Raw genomic sequence first — 19,138 nt, forward strand, 5'->3', positions numbered from 1 at the left:
ACCGGCCGCGAGGGAGAGAGGAATAAAGGGATGAGAGAGGGAGAGGGAGAGAGAGAGAGGGAGGAGGGGGTAATTGGATTGAGGCGTTCAGCACCGAGGACAGCTCCGCACCAACAGCTTGATTCCACAAAACTCTCCTGCTCCGCGCAAAGCAATTTAACTCACTGAAAGAAAAATATGTCTTAAGAACAGAACAAACTACTCCGTTCATTATACTAAAGTATTTGACTAGCCCTCTGGAGAATGGGATCTTTATTTATGGTGTAAAAAATCCTACAAATAAAGATTTATGGATGTTTTCTGTGTTGTTTCCACTTTTTAAGAGGATTCATCATGTTTCAGATCCACATTTGTACTGTATCGTTAAGAAGGGATTGTTCACAAGAGAATTAGACCTCCGTTTCTACGGCAGCTCCCACAGCTCCACACAGCGGCTGCAACCGTCCCAGCTCCTCCAAGCCCCGCCCCCTGTCCTCTGGAGGTGTCAATCCAACCTCAAGCACAGAGGATTTAAATATGACTCCAAAGCACTCTTTTAAAAAGTTGTTTTTATTTGTAGACCTTAAATGTTTCCCATAGTATTCATGTTTAAGAGAATGAGCACATATTAAGCTCTTAAAATGATAAATCTCAAAATTAAAAGTAATTTAACTCTCCTGACGTCTGACACATTATTGGTGCTCTCTTTTAACCAATCAGATTTCATCACAATCTCCAGCAGCCAATCATCATGCTGCAGTCAAGCTTTAAAATTGTTCTCCTTTCTACTGCAGTCAGCTGTGATTTCAGGTGTTCATGATGTGACCTGCCTCCCCCCCATCCATCTCCATTCATCATGTCCAAGGCCAGGAGAGCTAATCCAAAGACCACACCTCAACAGACCTCTTCTTCATCCCACCTCCTCATCAAATCCAGATCTTCAACATCACCACCAGGTCTAGACCCACCAAAGGAAGTCTCTCCTGATTCAACTATCACATTCTCTATCTCCCCCCAGAGTATCTCACACCGTTCCAAGGTTAACACCCCGTATAGCACTCTGTTTCACACTTACAATGATCTTCATCAGCACTTTACAAATAAATACAGTATAAGGAAATATAATATGTCAATAATAATCCAAAGAAAACAGATCAATCAGGAGAATCTTAGTTTTGGTTAAATGGTTTTAGACATGTTTGCGAGGGTTACTTAAACAAATGTATTCTGTTACATGTTACCTGTTAAAAACTGTAATCAGTAACTTAATCTGAGTATCAAAAATATAAAAGTTATGTCATTTGATTACTCCTTTTACAAAAACAGAATATGCTATTTCTAGTATGTACTATATGCATTAAGAGCATCCATAGTTTTCTTTATCAAATCAGCTGTTCACCTACCGAACTGTAAAAAATAAGAAAACCAGCAAAATAAATCACTACAGGCCCCAGGATTTCAGAGTCATTCTGAATGTTGATCATTCTGTCAGACCTAGCTAAATACTTGGGACTGGGGGAGCTTCAGAATTGGTTAGGCAGGAGCTGTGTCACTTCGTTGCTGCAATAAATCTTCAGTTTCTGACATCAAGTCAAGCTCTCCTGTGTTCTCCTTCTGGTCCGAGTCCCTGCTCCAACAGTTTCATCATCTATGATCAGAAGGGGATAACTTACAGTATTCAAATATTTAAATACATTAAAAAAATTATATATGAGTCAGCAAATACACACATGTAAACACACACTCCTAAAACAGCCTTATTCTGCAGGCCTATAGCCTAAACATGACAAGACATAACAAACAGAGCACTCCAGGCAAAGAGAATATGTGCCAAAGGGGAGACACGTCCCCGATAAGAGGGACTACCAGATGTCCCTAGAATGCAAAACAAAGCCTCTCTTGAAGAGACTTGCATCCCAAGGTTGCAGGCCTGTGCTTTGCATGAGGAGTAAAGAGTGATAAACTGGGTCAAAGGTCAGGGCCTAAGTAACTGTTTCAAATTATACCTGCAGTAAGGTGCATTTATTTTCTGACGCGATTGAGGTCATTTGGAAGCAACACATATTCTGTCGTTATCATTCAATCTAACAGAGTGAAGCTTTTGCCTGCAGTATGAGTTAGCTGCATGCACCTAATGTTGTCTCTGGCTAGTAACATAACAAACCCTCCCAAATATAATTTTGCAAACAAACATCAGATTAAGAGTCCCACTGGTTTGACTGTACATTGCACAAAGCTGGTCTGATTGCCTCTTCTATTCTTTTTGTGATTTTAAGGTCCCCTATTATGCAAAATGCACTTTTTATGTCTTTTATACATAAATATGTGTCCCCGGTGTGTAAGGAGACTCACAAAGTGTCAGAATATACAACCATCTCTCTTTTCCTCCTTACCCACATCTCTAAAAATGGGGGTACAAACGAGCTGATCCAGATTGGCTGTCTTTATGACGTTATAAGGACAGCAACCCACATGACACCCCCCCCCCCCCCCCCCCCAGCCGTGTGTCTGTGTATTCAGCAGGAGGGACTTAGAGTAAAGTTGTTATATGCATAAACATATAATGTCACTGGGGTAGTTAAACAGCTCCACAGTGGCAAAGCCCCGGGGGTGGATGAGATCCGCCCAGAAATGCTGAAGGCTCTGGGTGTTGAGGGACTGTCATGGTTGACACGTTTCATCAACATTGCGTGGAAGTCGGAAACAGTACCGAAGGAGTGGCAGACCGGGGTGGTGGTTCCCCTTTTTAAAAAGGGGGATCAGAGGGTGTGTGCCAATTACAGAGGCATCACATTACTCAGCCTCCCCGGGAAAGTTTACTCTAAGGTGCTGGAAAGGAGGGTCCTGCCGATTGTCGAACCTCAGATTGAAGAGGAACAATGCGGTTTGCGTCCTGGTCGTGGAACGACGGACCAGCTTTTCACTCTTGCAAGGATCCTGGAGGGGGCGTGGGAGTACGCTCATCCGGTCTACATGTGCTTTGTGGATTTGGAGAAGGCGTATGACCGGGTTCCCAGGGAGATACTGTGGGAGGTGCTGCAGGAGTATGGGGTGAGGGGGGTCTCTACTCAGGGCCCTCCAATCTCTGTACTCCCAAAGCGAGAGCTGTGTCCGGATCCTGGGTAGCACGTCGGACTGATTTCCGGTGAGGGTTGGCCTCCGCCAGGGCTGCGCTTTGTCACCAATCCTGTTTGTGATATTCATGGACAGGATTTCGAGGCGTAGTCGTGAGGGAGGGGGTCTGCAGTTCGGTGGGCTAAGGATTGCACCACTGCTTTTTGCAGATGATGTTGTCCTAATGGCTTCATCGGTCTGTGACCTTCAGCACTCACTGGATCGGTTCACGGCCGAGTGTGAAGCGGCTGGGATGAGGATCAGCACCTCCAAATCTGAGGCCATGGTTCTCAGCAGGAAACCGATGGACTGTCCACTCCAGGTAGGGAATGAAGCCTTACCCCAAGTGAAGGAGTTCAAGTATCTCGGGTCTGGTTCTCGAGTGAGGGAACAATGGAGCGTGAGATGGGCCGGAGAATCGGAGCAGCGGGAGAGGTACTGCAGTCGCTTTACCGCACCGTTGTGACGAAAAGAGAGCTGAGCCAGAAGGCAAAGCTCTCTGTCTACCGGGCCATCTTCGTTCTTACCCTCACCTATGGTCATGAAGGATGGGTCATGACCGAAAGAACGACCTGCGGATACAAGCGGCCGAAATGGGATTTCTCCTCAGGGTGGCTGGCATCTCCCTTAGGGATAAGGTGAGAAGTTCAGTCATCCGGGAGGGACTCGGAGTAGAACCGCTGCTCCTTTGCGTTGAAAGGAGCCAGTTGAGGTGGTTCGGGCACCTAGTGAGGATGCCACCTGGGCGCCTCTCTAGGGAGGTGTTCCACGCACGTCCAGCTGGGAAGAGACCGAGGGGTAGACCTAGGACCAGGTGGAGGGATTATATCTCTTCGCTGGCCTGGGAGCACCTTGGAATCCCCCAGTCAGAGCTGGTTGATGTGGCCAGGGAAAGGAAAGTTTGGGGCTCTCTGCTGGAGCTGTTACCTCTGCGACCCTGACGGAAAAGCAGGAGAAGATGGATGGATGGATGGATAATGTCACTGATCTAGTGATAAACACTGAGAAAGAACAAGCTATGTGCTGTATCAGAAACAATGCGCCATGTGTTCTGGAAGTATTATGGTCTGCGTTTACATTAGCAAGCATCGCTAACACTCAGAGGTAACACTGTTCTGGAGAGACTGTGTGTAATATAAAGGTCCTGTGCTTGTGGTAAACCGAGAGAGAGAAACGTTTGAGCTCCATACTGTTTCAGAAATAATGCTGGATGTGGTTTGAACATAATAAGGCGTTTAACCACAGCAGCGTTTAGCTGAGTTTCTCCCAGTAGAAAACTCTCTTCAGAGGAGAGATCGTGACGCTCCAAAGGGGCGTGGCCAGCAGCAGCTCCAAAGGGGCGGGGCCAGCAGCAGCTCCAAAGGGGCGTGGCCAGCAGCAGCTAGTTCATTTAAAGCTACAGCACAGAATCAGCACTTCAGGAACAGGGCTGAGATAGAGGGGGATGAGGCATGCTACAATGGGGGATCTGTTTGGTATTTTGAGCAAAACACGTCACAGACAAGTTTGGTATAGATATTGCCCAACAATATATTGTTCAATATAGTATAATAGGAGACCTTTAAGTCACAATTCTAAGAACCTGCAGAGATGTACTTTAGCTGTGCGCACAGAGGAGAGCCGCCATGTTGGAGCATCCTGAAAACAGAATGTAATTGAGATTTATTGGTTTAACAAAGTACACAAAATTCCTTCTATATCCATATATCATTTATAGAATGCCTTCCATTATTTGTGCATCATAATGCAGCTTTAACATTAAGACTCAACATTGACAGGTGTACATGCATAATTAAATAAACAGAAAACACATTGGTATTAGAACATATAAAATTGCATAACTCATCCTACCAGCTTTTTTTTTTTTTTTAATAAAAAAGAATTATTACTAAGAGGTTAGACTAGCAGTAAACAGAGAGGGGTGGGGGTGGGGGGTGGGTCAGTCGTTTTTACCAACTTTTTAAAATCAAATTTTCTTTTCTACTTTTCAGATGAAGAAGCAAAGTCATGCCTTGTTTTCTGAACATAGTGGAGTGCATACAGAAAGTAACATGGGGGCGGGGCGAGGGGGGGGGGGTGGTCATCATATATCAGAATAACACTGTGGTCCCAAACACGGAAACAATAACACCACCCTGAGCCAAAAAAATAAACACAACTCCAATTGAAAAACACATGAACGAAATGCATAGAAAAGTCTGCATCCAAATCCTCCAGAGAGTCAGCGGCGGGGTGGGGGGGGGGGGACATGAGAGGGGGGGGAATAACCTAAGTATGTACATCCAAACAACAGTAGAGACTATTATTACATCGGTTTGTTGCTCTTTTTTTTCTCCTTCTGCGTCAAGCTCAAGTTTGTTGGTGTGTTTGTGCTGAGGTAACACTCCTCCTCCTCCTCCTCCTCCTCCTCCTCCTCCTCTTCACTTGTGTTCCAGTCGCAGCAGCTGCTCCTTCCCGTTAACGGTGAGTGACCGCAGCTGGCCGTCCTCCTCCACCTCCACCCGCTCCTGACCATTCTCTATAATTCTGCAAGAGAGGACGACGTAAGCAGAGATGGCAACAGCACACACATCCTTCAAGTGCAGATACTCAGGTTTAAAACACTCTTTACAAGTTCAAGTAAAGACACACACACACACACACTTCCTCCGGTAGAAGAAGTATGGGCTTTGAAATGTAGTTTTAGTCTACTCGGCAGCACTGTGACCCTGGAAATGTTGAGTACCCTGAAGTTTTATGTTAGAATTGTGTAGTACAGGTCCCCAGCACATAGAAACTGCCGGATGCTAACTTGCATATGTTGGGCATTTTGAACAACTGGCATGAGGTGCAATAATGAGCACATGCATACAGTAGCTAAAGATTGGCCTGTCTGATTTAGACTGATTCGGAGTGGTTTTGGAGTCTATTAAGGATGTTGAATCAATTTCTGACATTTTTAGGATAAAAATCAGCCCACCAGGAGTATAAATATGGCCACTTTCTGGTTAAAACTGCCAATTTGGATCAACTGAAAGACATCCTCAATAACCCCCGAAACCACTTCAAAAGTGTCCAAATAGGCCAAGCCATTTCTTAGCTCGTCTGCATATGCTAATTCATGCTAATTAACGAGCTGTTCTGAAAATACAGGTATTTGCGTTAAAAATGTAAGGAGTAAAAGGTTGTCAAAAAAATAAAGAGTGACAGTACAGTAACAAAGTATGTGTACTTCCCAGCTCTGGATGTGTGGGACTGAGAGGCTCTGAGCTCAAGCCGCTCAGACGTTTAAAGGACTGCTGTTTGGTTCAGACAGAGCGCTCCGCTGGGAGAATGTTCCGCTATGGCTTCGTTAGATCATGTCAGAACGGCAGCAGGAGGATGCTTGTGTAGTATTTTTTCTGTGCCATAACTGTTGGAGAACAGCTGTACACTGCTGCCCCCCCTGCTGTTTTAAATCAGTCAAATGTCCTTAATATTTATCTAAATATATTGAACAAGTCAGGCATTTAAGGCCAGCCGAAAACAATCAATGTGTAATTTTAGTCAACCTTATTGCACATCAGAGTCCAACTTATTCTCTAATGAAAACCAAACGTATTCATTTTGGTTTTCATTTACAAAACAAATAATGTAAGATTTTTTATTTCCAGTGAAATGTCTAAGATTCAGAAAACTGAATCCCAGCAGCTTTATTGATCCGTTGTAAGGGTTACCTCTTAGTGGTGATCTTCCTGCCGTTGATGATCTTAGTGGAGGTGGACACAGAGCGGAAGTTTCCCATGCCTCCTCCACCCCCTCCTCCTCCTCCTCCTCCGAAGGAACTGGAGGAAAACGAGGTGAAGCCTCCACCCCCCAGGCTGCCCATGGTTGTCATGTGACCCATGGGAGCCATATGACCCATGGGGCTCATAGAGCCGAAAGAACCGAAGCCTTAGATGAACAGGAGAGAGAGAGTTTTGTTTGAACAGGGGCAAGCAACAGGGGCTGTCTGTGATTGAATCACTGGTGCAGGTCCTACCTGGGTCAAAAGGTGAGAAGCCAGCACCGAAGGGAGGGAAACCAACAAAGCCCCCGAAAAACGAGCCGCCTGTCCGGCTGCGATGTCGCTGGCTGTGGTGGTGCCGCCGACCACTGCCAAAAAATGGATCCTCACTAAACGGATCTGCACCTGAGAGACGGACAGGAAGCAGCAGGAGTGAGAGGGTTACAGGAGGGGAGGGATAACTCAGAGTGGGGCAGGAATGAGTCCCAAAAGCGGGAAATGAGTTAGCATTTCAGCAATTCTTAAGGATTTTAAGGTTCAAAGCCAGAAATTAGATCTGTGGTTAACACAGGCTTAAGAGATTTTCATGTTTAATTTATACAATATAAAATCAGCAAGTAAACACCCCACTGGTGAATGTCTGAAGCTTCTATGCGTCATAAAACAGTTACTGCTAACAAGGGACTAAATGAAACTACTAAACATAATCAGGTCAAACATTAGCCACCTTTAGCTTAGCGGTAGTGATGTGCAGTCATGTGTTCAGGATGAGGTTGGTTTATAGCCTTACGTTAGCTTTTTACTTCTGGAGATTGCATTTAGGCTTCAAAGATAAAAAAAATATTGTCAATTTGTAGAGATTATCATGCAGAACAAAATTTGTAAGTATCATAAACATGTGTCTGCCACAGATCTATTTTACAGCAAAAATCCAATAGAAAAATCCCATAGCTTTTTGTCAAGGGAACAGTGAAACTGAAGAGCTGGCTGTGTGTTAGCGCTACTAAAGGGGAGATTTATGTCTAAGAGAAAAAAACTATTATAAAAAAAGGTTTGTTTTGAAATGACATTTTTACTACAGCTGAACAGGGCAAAGCTTAAGATGAAGAACATTTTTCTTTGTGTATTACAGTAGATGTTTTCTCGACATGTTGACAAATGTGTACATAAGGCATCATGTCATGCTAGCTTTCAGGGAATTCAGGAGAAATCCTCAGATACACACAGTTTGTAAAATAAACACATTGATGTGTAATTTAATGTATACTGGAATGTTATGGAAGCAAACTCTTCAGATTGACTGGGTGAAGGTGTCTTCACCTCAGGGGCTCCATTTTAAATAAATCGCAGGGGAAGAGGAGGATTCTGATCCAGGCTGAAAATGTTCTGATCTAACGTAGAGGTGTAGAATGGGACTTACCAAAAAAGTCTGCAAACGGGTCTCTGCCTCCGAAGAATTCCCTGAAGACGTCGTCTGGGTTTCGGAATGTGAACGGTTCTTGGAAATGATTTCCATTGTGGAAATGCCCTCCTGAAAAATGTCAGAGAAAACCCCTGTAAACAGTTGGAACAGAGCTAGACGAAAAATTATAAAATACGTTCGACACAGCCAGGTCAGCGTTTATATTCAGCATTCTGACCCATCCAACGTCAAACGAACATTTGCACCTTATATATTTGCAGTGCACTCTGAAGAACAGTTCCTCCCAGAATAATTACCAGGATCTAAAATACTCAGGGGAGTCAAAGAAACAGACATGCTATGCTATGAGTGTGTGCTTACTAACACAGAACACATACTATATTCATTTATTTATGAATAATAACCCTTTTACTATTACATGGGAAAACAACAGAGGAAATCTAAAATAAAAATCTTGTAATAAGAGCCACAATTATTAAACGTAAGTAACAAGGAACTGGTTTGAAGATAAAAACGTAACACATTCAAAAGGAAGAATCTGGTATATGAAATGTATGCAATGGAAATAAATAACCATCAGTATAAGAAATCAAGATCATATTTTAATGATAGATGATAAAATGGGTGAGTTTAGAGTATGGACATTAATGATATATCAGTTAGTTGTGACCTTTATCCTGTAGGTTATTGTTAATCTGTTTATTTGTATGATTTGTGAATTGTTATTTAGTCATTTAATGCTTTTTTTGTTTAAACTGTATCTCATTTAGTTGCGTTTGCAATAAACATGACATCATCACTAAATACCTTCAGATACTTTACCGTTTGGGCTGTAGTAACCTGGAAATGATTCATTATTTAGTCTAATGTCATGCTTTTTATCATAATCAGAATTCTTTATTTATCCAGGGAAATGTGGGTTTGTTTCTATATGTTTGAATAAAATGAAGAGAGATACATTTTAAAAATAATAATAAAATGATTAAAACAAGAAGGGTAAGAATGTGCAATAGGAAGATACAATAAAATAAATATAATACAATAAAAATAAGCAGTTCAAGTTTGGCCAATACAAACATAATAAAAGATAATAACATTTATATAAACTTAACTAAGTAAAAATGTGCACATTGTCTGCATTGATTGATTAGTATTAAAAAGATGTGAATATGTTCCCTGGTTGTTTCCACACACACACAGGACAGGATGTATGGATGATATGTTTTACCTCTTCCTCCATTGTTCCCTGTCAGCCCCTCTTTGCCATAGCGATCATATAAGCTCCTCTTGTTGACTGGAAGGGGAAATGAAAAGTATTAAAATAGAAAAAACAACAGTGAAAAGAAGTCAGACACAGGAAGAGCAGATGAGGAGGGAGAGGAACTCCTCAGTGTAAGCGGTGTTTCCTCAGTGTGTTTGCAAATGGGTTCAGAGTTGTGTACGAACCGTCTGAGAGCACTTCGTAGGCCTCTGACAGTTCCTTGAACTTCCTCTCGGCCTCCTCCTTGTTCTCTGGGTTTTTGTCAGGGTGCCACTTCAAGGCCAGCTTTCTGTAGCTACGCCAAGACAGACAGAAGATAACAGCTTAATAAAGATCCACTGAAAAATTAAACACAGAGTTTTCTGTGCCTTTATCCAGACATCATGACACCTCGTTACCCTTTCCTCCGCTGAAGTATTTGTGTCATTTCATTGAGTTATTACTGTTGATACGCACATGTGTGAAACATTGCCATTCAATAATTACATGAATTTGTTTCTAATATTACTAAATCACATTGTAGATACTAATTAAAAGATTTCCTAGACATACATGAGAAAATGCAGCATGTACTCCAGGATGTGTAACTTTTAGGCCTGTCAATCGATACAAATATTTAATCCCGATTAATTGGATGATCGTTCATAGTTAACTCACGATGAATCACAAATTATTTGCACACTTTTATCTATTCTAAATGTACCTTAAATGGATATTTTACGAGTGGACAAGTATGATTGGTTAATAATAAATTCTGTATTTATTCTAAATAAACAATGCTCATTTATTAAAATGTATGTATTTATTATAAATTATAATATTATAATTATTTATTTATTATAAATATTAATTGTTTAATTATTATACATTATTAAGTATGTTTATTATAAATAATTTTTATTCAATACATGATTGTTATTGCAACAATCAGCAACAAAATAAATATTCTCCTGAAGTTATGAATCTTGCTTACATCGCTGCGATGCAAATTATTTCTAGCAGAGCCTCATCCTCCTCAGTGTTTATTGGCCTTAATAATAACACGTTAACTTTGACAGCTCTAGTAACTTTATTTTGCCATTGATAGTAATGCTTAAAACAATGTAACAGTAAGATAATATTATATATGTGATGAATGATTCTATTATAGAAAATCTAGAATGCAGACAAACATCTACTCACTGACCATTCAGAGTCATGTGTACATTCTAACTTTGTTTGTTGAAAGACATTAAAGTTGTGCAGAATGCGAAGGAAAAGTTGCAGCGATTGATGAGGAGCAAAAATATCAACACAAAGGCTGAAAAAGGAAACAAGGTGGTTGAATACTCCAAATTTAGCATTTTACTGGGTAAAAAGCAGGGAACTAAATGATTCACTAATGAACATGAAATAAGCATTAAACCTTCTGCAAATACAGATCTGAGAGCACACAGGAACACCTTTCACCTGCAGGATAATGGGCCCATATCAGTGTGGTAAACTCAGCAGGTAAAGCAGATGCAACACACTGAGAAGAGTCGTAAGAAGATGTACTCCTCAGACTCGTTACAGTGCAGCGAGGACGGCCCAAAACAAAGCCATCAGGAGAACGCACTGCAGCTTCAGAAAAGATGCAAATATAAAAACACAAATGTACCTAATCACATGCAAATGAAGAAACATCTTTATCAACACGTGCAGTGTAGAAAACATTCACCAATAAGCACAGCATTTACTGAAAGCGCTGCATAAACAAAATGCTACAAATACAATATGCTGCAAGAAGCTCAAAACAGTTGTCCAGCTTTATAATCCTGAATGGCACAAACACTCCGGTCCCAGCTGTGCAGTGCCCACTTTTTAGTGTCCCCTGTTATCCGTTGTGTTTTAATACGTTTGTGCAGCTTCTTTATTTGCAGTGTGTTTGTTTTTGCAGAGTTTTATGCAGCGCTTTTAGTTAACGCTGTGTTTCCTCAGGTTGAAGACTTTTCTTCATTTGCATGTGATTTGGCACATTTGTGTTTTCCTATTTGCATCGTTTTTGAGAATGTTTTGGGCCGTTGAGGTACATTGGCACCTGCCACCGTAAAAAATTCATCACAGCTGAAAAACAACATTTTAAACACGATCCGACTCACGCTTTCTTTATGTCATCTGCAGACGATTCTCTCCGTACTCCTAACACCTGGTAGTACTCCACCATGATGAGGGGGTAAAGGGAGAAACTTCAGGGAGCTGAAACAGAGAGATTATTGGTGCATTAGATTAATAGAGCCACTATGGTCCTGGATTTAACATTCAAAACATGACCTGTGTTGAATCAGAAGGGACAATTATATCTTCATTAAATATTTACAGTGGGAATACATACTGTATTTTATGTTTTACTTAATAAATATTAATACATTGATTGTGTCAAACAGGGTTGAAATATGGTGAGGATTAGGGCCATGCGTGAAAAACCTATTTGAAATACACATTTGTATTTATTCTCATAATTTGGAAAAGAAAGGAAGAATTTAGAAGCTGGAATAAATCTGAAATCAATTCCATTCTAAAATAAAATGTAAAAGTATTTTGAATTCTATATTTATTTTCAGAAGTCTGACTTTTTTTTAATAAAGTCAGACTTCTGAAAATAAATATAGAATTTAAATTTTAAAAAATGGTATTTGGCCCTAATCCTCATAAGAGAAAATTAAGAAATCAACAAAATGCCAACAATGTTATAATATAATAACAAAGCAGCACTTTTGACACTTTCTTTTGGATTGGAATTATGGGTGACTTGCTAATGTGGACCATTGCCTAACACATTTTATATTTAAAAACGTATTTTGGTGGATATTTTCCCTATTTATCAGTTTATTTGACAATGCATAGTAACAGGTTACAGAAACTCAACACAGATGTGGTGCTTGTAGAGTTTCTTATTTGAGACCCCTGTCCATGGTTAGACTTACCAACTACCATTAATTCTGGTTTCAAACATAAAAGTACCACTAGCCTTACATTACAGTTACAAAATTGATGTTTTAAGTAAAGCCACATTTTGGGTTGTGACCGTTTGATAAAGGAATGTCTCTGTGCACCACCTATCAGAGCACCCTTTGTCTCAGAACTGTGAACACTGCTCTCTTCTCAGATTAATTCTAAAATGCATTCACATGGTTTTGTGTGGTTATGTTTAAACAAAGGCTCCTTTGTAGTGCTGGTATATAACAGAGCCTCAGCCAAAACCCTGCAGGATTATGTTAATTAGTTTAACTCTATTTTAAAGATGTGACGTGAAAAACTGAATTACTTTACAAGTAAAACAAAGTTATAAAAACTTTGAACACTAACAACAAAACTCTATAACATTTGAAAATTACATTGCACACTGTTCAAAAAATTACATTGCACACTGTTCAACTGCATATGCTGTTCTTAAAAGTTATTATAGATTTGGTAATGATTTAAATTCTATGGAAGCCTACTCACTCACTTTGTATTTGATATATTTATAAATGCAGTCAATATAAGGTTCTAATGAAAAGGCTCAGCAGTGCACAATGGTCATTCTACACATTAGCTCATTTAAACATACAAGTTTGAAGAGTTTAGCACTGAGACTAGGGCTGTGCAGTTATTTGAAATGGAATCAAACTCCAATATGGGCTGGTGCAATATGAAAACTGCAGGAAGCACAGTATTTGTTACGGCTAAATATGTAAAAATAGTAATCCGAATGTTGGTGCTGTCGTAGATGTTAGATGATAAAACATACATGTTTGCTATATACTCTGTTAGAAAACAAACATATTTTTCTTCATATTTTCCTGCTTAGCAACGGTCATTATAGTCCTTGACAGCGGTCTGTACTATTGTATAAACAACGTGTCACATGTTCTGAATTGACCAATCAGAATCGAGTATTCAACTAAGTCACACAATAAAATATTAAATTACATTTACATAATTTAATGCAAGAAACCGGCAACAGTCATTCCACAATATAAACACCAATAACATGGAGTAAGTACAGGAAATTATTCTCTCTAAACCTTTCGTTTTTCTTTCTTACTATAGCAGGTTTTAATCCATCCCGCACTCTGCAGGGAGGATGCTCCGTTTTATACTGTGTACCAACCGCTGTTAATGACCATGGTAGTGCTGCTGGCAATTGGAACCTCAATGCTTGTGAATGAGAAGTGAACTCCGTCTCTGTGTCATGGTGCATCACCACAGCATCCCATTGGGGTCAGATACCTCGTTAGCATTAGGACTTAACGCCTCAACCGTGTAGCTGTAAACTAACGGCCACACAGCGCGGTGCAGCCGGATGAGAGGCTAGCTGTTTATCTCTCCGTGACCCTGGCTGCTGCTACCTGGCAAACAATAAAGAAAGAGCCAGGAACCGTGGCGTTCACGGGGAATATGTATTTAAAGGGAATGTATAGTATGTCCAAAATTTCCAAGTGATGCATCTTTTCTCGCTGAAGCTGTTTTTGTTTGACGTAGCGTATGTTAGCTGCTCACCTTAGCGAGCCTAACGTAAACTGGTTACAGAGGTATTTTAGCACGGTAAACATCATTAGCCACATTAGCTCCGCTGTCAAACACTCTTACCCAACTCAAGTCCAGCTGTCCGTGAATTCAGAAGATGTGCAGGTCAGCCAGTTTGTCATTTAGGTTGAGTCAGATGCTAAACAGGTTTATTCATGTTCAGCAGTCTGCAGGTTTTCAGATTAGACGCAACGTCCTGTTTCTGAATGCATCTTCTTCTTCTACTCTTGGTTTAACGGTAGCTTTGCCTCATGTGTGTTGCGTTGCTGCCACCTAATGGAGCTGGTCAGCTACTACATCACTCACTCTTGGATACCTTTCCGCTATTTAAATTAAACCCAACCGCATTTCGAATAGTAATACCTCTGCCCTACCCAAATAATTTATATTTTCAGGAAACAAGAATTAATAAATATATATATATATATATATGTTTTGTGGAATTCATTTGCATATTATTATTTATTATTATTACGGTATCATTGTGTACTTGTGTATTTGATGGTTTGGCAACACTGTTACCTGAAATGTCCATGCCAATAAACCCTGATTGAACTAACTAGCACCAATGAGCTGACAGTGCTGTATAACGTAAAGCAAAAATAAGATAAAAGGCAAAACTTTACTGAATTAATTTTAGCTGATGACATGAAGCCATTATTCAGTCTAAATATGACATGAATACCTTGGACAGCTCCCACAAATGTGACTGACCCAGGATCAGAACCTTGGACAGCAAATATAAAATATGTAGATTGATTTGCCATATCTGCAGCAGTAACTGCAAAAAGTGTAATGTCATGTAGAGTCGGACTACATACCACATTTATATTTACAGAGACGCCGCATAGTTTACTTATAGCTTATCAACATTTGCATATTCTGTTAACATTTGCATTACAGTTTTTATGACTGGTCATATCAATTTAGGTACTCAAAATGTAACAATGATTCAAATTCAGTACATTATTTAAAATGTTGTACAGCTTTACATATGTGATTTTGGGTGAAATAGATCAAATATGACTTTTTGAATTGTATTTTTGCAAATGAAATCTGTGTTTTGAAGATTAAAAGCAAAATAAATTGTATTATGTTTATACTTTGTTCCACCTTTTTACCATGTTAATGCCTGAACGCACTGCTGCTGTAACACAATAAGAAAACAATTTTCCTTACAGAAAAAGTTAATGAATTTCACATGTCCAAAAACACATAGGATCACATGTGAAAACATATACAGTACATGTGACTTTGCACACATGTTATTTTACGTGTAAGAACACATGAAATATGTAGAACACATTTGCTTGGCACATGGGAAACCCATGGGAACACATGTGCAAAGTGTTCTCGAGCACATCCCAAAGATTCTCAATCAGGTTCAGGTCTGGACTCTGTGGGGGCCAATCCATGTGTGAAAATGATGTCTCACGCTCCCTGAACCACTCTTTCACAGTTTGAGCCCGATGGATCCTGCCATTGTCATCTTGGAACATGCCCGTGCCATCAGGGAAGAAAAAGTCCATTGATGGAATAACCTGGTCCTTCAGTATATTCCGGTAGTCAGCTGACCTCATTCTTTGGGCACGTTGCTGAACCTAGACCAGACCAACTGCAGCAACCCCAGATTGTACGTCCTATGGCCACCATGGCCGTTGTGCCCTGATACTGTTAAAATCTCGAAGTTGCTTTAAAAGTGTCAGAGTGGTGGTCTGGGCTCTGGACTGCATTAGTCCTTGTAGCTTGGATTGGTTACGCGCACCTCACGTGTCATCATCGCATCATTCAATCATCATTGCAGCGTCTCGCTTTAAGAATACAAGGAGGCCTCGTGTCTCCTTTTGTCCGTGAGTTTATTCACTTCTGAGACAGGTTACTGTCGTCCGGAACCACGCCAAAACAACAAAGAAGAACGTTAATTATTACTCGCACACATATATACTGTTAGCTCTCCCATAGCATTCCCCCGTCGCTCTCTCTCTCTAGGAACCTCCTTTCCCCTCACCCAGTGGCGTGATGCCTCAGCATGAAAACACCAGACTATAGGAAAACACAGACACTCATCACCGTGGTTACAATAGCAATCGATCCATCGATACTTAAACTATACTTCCGCTCACCAAAGCTCCAGTAGATGGTTAACTTCTTTCATGTTCTGTTTGTATTATTTAACCCTGGTGATGTAGTCTAAGCCCTCTTGTCTCCTCTTCATAACTACACTTTTCGCACACACACCTACAGCCAATCAGCTCTGACTTATGAGATGATGTTTCCGTGGGGCTGCAAGTGCTTTGCTCCACTTGTGATTTATTTTTTGCCACACACATTGAATGAACAACTACTCTATTCAATGCGCAGTGTAGTAAAAAAGTAATTTGTTTTCCATGTCATTCATGTGTTTTTATGATCAGAAAGTTAAGTCGTTTATTTGTAAGCTCCAAATCCACATTTTTCCCCATATGGCCTTTGTGCCCTAAACAAATTCGTGACACAAAAGGTCAAATGGCTTTGCCCCTAAAATGACGAAATTCCAAGCCTGCTTGTGATTTTTTTTTGGCCGGGCAGTGTATATATATGTATAGTAAATGACCTCCATAGTAGGCTGTCTTTCATTTTCACCCCCAGAACAATGGGGGCTATCTAACCTTATTCACAATCTAAAGTGATTCACACAGCCGCTCTCCTCTCTCTCTCCTCTCTGTGAGGAGCAGCTGCAGCTGGCAGAACAAAGTAACAAAAGATAAATGGCATTAAATATTATTAAATATGTCGGGTAATAATAGATGTATTTATTTTCTTCTCAGAGTGTACCAGAATGCATAGTTTAAATGTTAGTATTTCAAAATATCTTGTTCCCAGGATTGGCTCCAAGTCTGTCTTTTTATTTAATAGAAAAAAGATGTGGAGCTGGAGCTTGTGCGGGAGGTGGAGCGTTACCAGTTGGATCTGGTGGGGCTCACCTCTACGCACAGTGTCGGCTCTGGAACCTTACTTCTTGATAGGGGTTGGAATCTATTCTTCTCCGGAGTTGCCCAAGGTGTGAGGCGCCGAGCGGGTGTGGGGATACTCACAAGCTCCCGGTTGAGTGCCGCTTTGTTGGAGTTTACCCCAGTGGAAGAGAGGGTCGCCTCCCTACGCCTGCGGATCATGGGGGGGAAAACTCTGACTGTTGTGTGTGCTTATGCACCAAACAGCAGTTCAGAGTAATCGGCCTTCTTGGAGACCCTGAAAGAAGTCCTGTATGGGGCTCCTGAAGGGGACTCCTTAGTCTTGCTTGGAGACTTCAATGCACACGTTGGCAATGATGGAGACACTTGGAGGGGCATGATTGGGAGGAACGGCCCCCCCGATCTGAACAAGAGTGGTGGTTTGTTACTGGACTTCTGTGCTAGTCATGGATTGGCCATAACAAACACCATGTTCGAACATAAGGATGCTCATAAGTGTACGTGGTACCAGAGCACCCTAGGCAGAAGGTCCATGATCGATTTTGTTATCGTATCATCGGACCTGAGGCCGCATGTTTTGGACACTCGGGTGAAGAGAGGGGCGGAGTTGTCAACTGATCACCATCTGGTAGTGAGTTGGGTCGAGTGGCGGGGGAAGCCTCTGGACAGACCTGGTAAGCCCAAACGTGTAGTGCAGGTGAACTGGAAACGTCTGGAGGAGTCCCAAGGCCTTCAACTCACACCTCCGGTGGAGCTTTTCAGGCATCCCTGTGGAGGCTGGGGACATTGAACCAGAGTGGGCGGTGTTCAAAGCCTCCATTGCCGAAGCTGCGGCGGGGAGCTGTGGTCTCAAGGTCTAAGGTGCCTCAAGGGGCGGTAACCCTCGAACCTCCTGGTGGACACCGGTGGTCAGGGAAGCCGTCCGACTGAAGAAGGAGGCCTTCCGGGATATGTTATCCATGGGTACTCCTGACGCATTTGCAAGGTATCGACGGGCCCGAAGGGCAGCAGCCTCAGCCGTGGCCGAGGCAAAGTAGCGGGTATGTGGGAGAAGTTCGGAGAAGCCATGGAGAAGGACTTTCGGTCGGCACCAAAGTTGTTCTGGAGAACCGTCCAACACCTCAGGAGGGGGAAGCAGGGAACCTTCCAAGCTGTGTACAGTAAAGATGGGACGCTGTTGACCTCAACTGATAGTGTGTTAGGGCGGTGGAAGGAACACTTTGAGGAACTCCTGAATCCAACAACTTCGCCCTCTATGTTAGAGGCGGAGCTGGAGTATGAAGGGGGATCAATTCCAATCTCACGGGGGGAAGTCACTGATGTAGTCAAACAGCTCCACAGTGGCAAAGCCCCAGGGATGGATGAGATCCACCCAGAAATGCTGATGGCTCTGGGTGTTGAGGGACTGTCATGGTTGACACATCTCATCAACATTGCGTGGAAGTCGGAAACAGTACCGAAGGAGTGGCAGACCGGGGTGGTGGTTCCCCTTTTTAAAAAGGGGGATCAGAGGGTGTGTGCCAATTACAGAGGCATCACATTACTCAGCCTCCCCGGGAAAGTTTACTCTAAGGTGCTGGAAAGGAGGGTCTGGCCAATTGTCGAACCTCAGATTGAAGAGGAACAATGCGGTTTGCGTCCTGGTCATGGAACGACGGACCAGCTTTTCACTCTTGCAAGGATCCTGGAGGGGGCCTGGGAGTACGCTCATCTGGTCTACATGTGCTTTGTGGATTCGGAGAAGGCGTATGACCAGGTTCCCAGGGAGATACTGTAGGAGGTGCTGTGGGAGTATGGGGTGAGGGGGTCTCTACTCAGGGCCATCCAATCTCTGTACTCTCAAAGCGAGAGCTGTGTCCGGGTCCTCGGTAGCACGTCGGACCGATTTCCGGTGAGGGTTGGCCTCCGCCAGGGCTGCGCTTTGTCACCAATCCTGTTTGTGATATTCATGGACAGGATTTCTAGGCGTAGTCGTGGGGGAGGGGGTCTGCAGTTCGGTGGGCTAAGGATTGCACCTCTGCTTTTTGCAGATGATGTGGTCCTAATGGCTTCATCGGTCTGTGACCTTCAGCACTCACTGGATCGGTTCGCGACCGAGTGTGTAGCGGCTGGGATGAGGATCAGCACCTCCAAAT

General features: G+C 42.1%; 1 protein-coding gene across 1 annotated transcript; it reads right to left on the bottom strand.

Annotated features, from left to right (window-relative positions):
* Nucleotides 1–4,721: 4,721 nt before the first annotated feature.
* Nucleotides 4,722–14,300, bottom strand: dnajb6a (DnaJ heat shock protein family (Hsp40) member B6a). Its single transcript, XM_063885219.1, has 8 exons — nucleotides 14,116–14,300; nucleotides 11,643–11,739; nucleotides 9,708–9,817; nucleotides 9,490–9,555; nucleotides 8,259–8,369; nucleotides 7,094–7,243; nucleotides 6,789–7,005; nucleotides 4,722–5,619 (listed from the first exon to the last, which is right to left on the bottom strand). The coding sequence occupies exons 2-8, from the start codon at nucleotides 11,705–11,707 to the stop codon at nucleotides 5,514–5,516; spliced, it is 825 nt and encodes a 274-aa protein (XP_063741289.1). The 5' UTR covers nucleotides 11,708–11,739; nucleotides 14,116–14,300; the 3' UTR covers nucleotides 4,722–5,513.
* Nucleotides 14,301–19,138: the final 4,838 nt, after the last annotated feature.

Source organism: Eleginops maclovinus, chromosome 6 (genome assembly GCF_036324505.1).
Source record: "Eleginops maclovinus isolate JMC-PN-2008 ecotype Puerto Natales chromosome 6, JC_Emac_rtc_rv5, whole genome shotgun sequence".
NCBI lineage: Eukaryota > Metazoa > Chordata > Actinopteri > Perciformes > Eleginopidae > Eleginops > Eleginops maclovinus.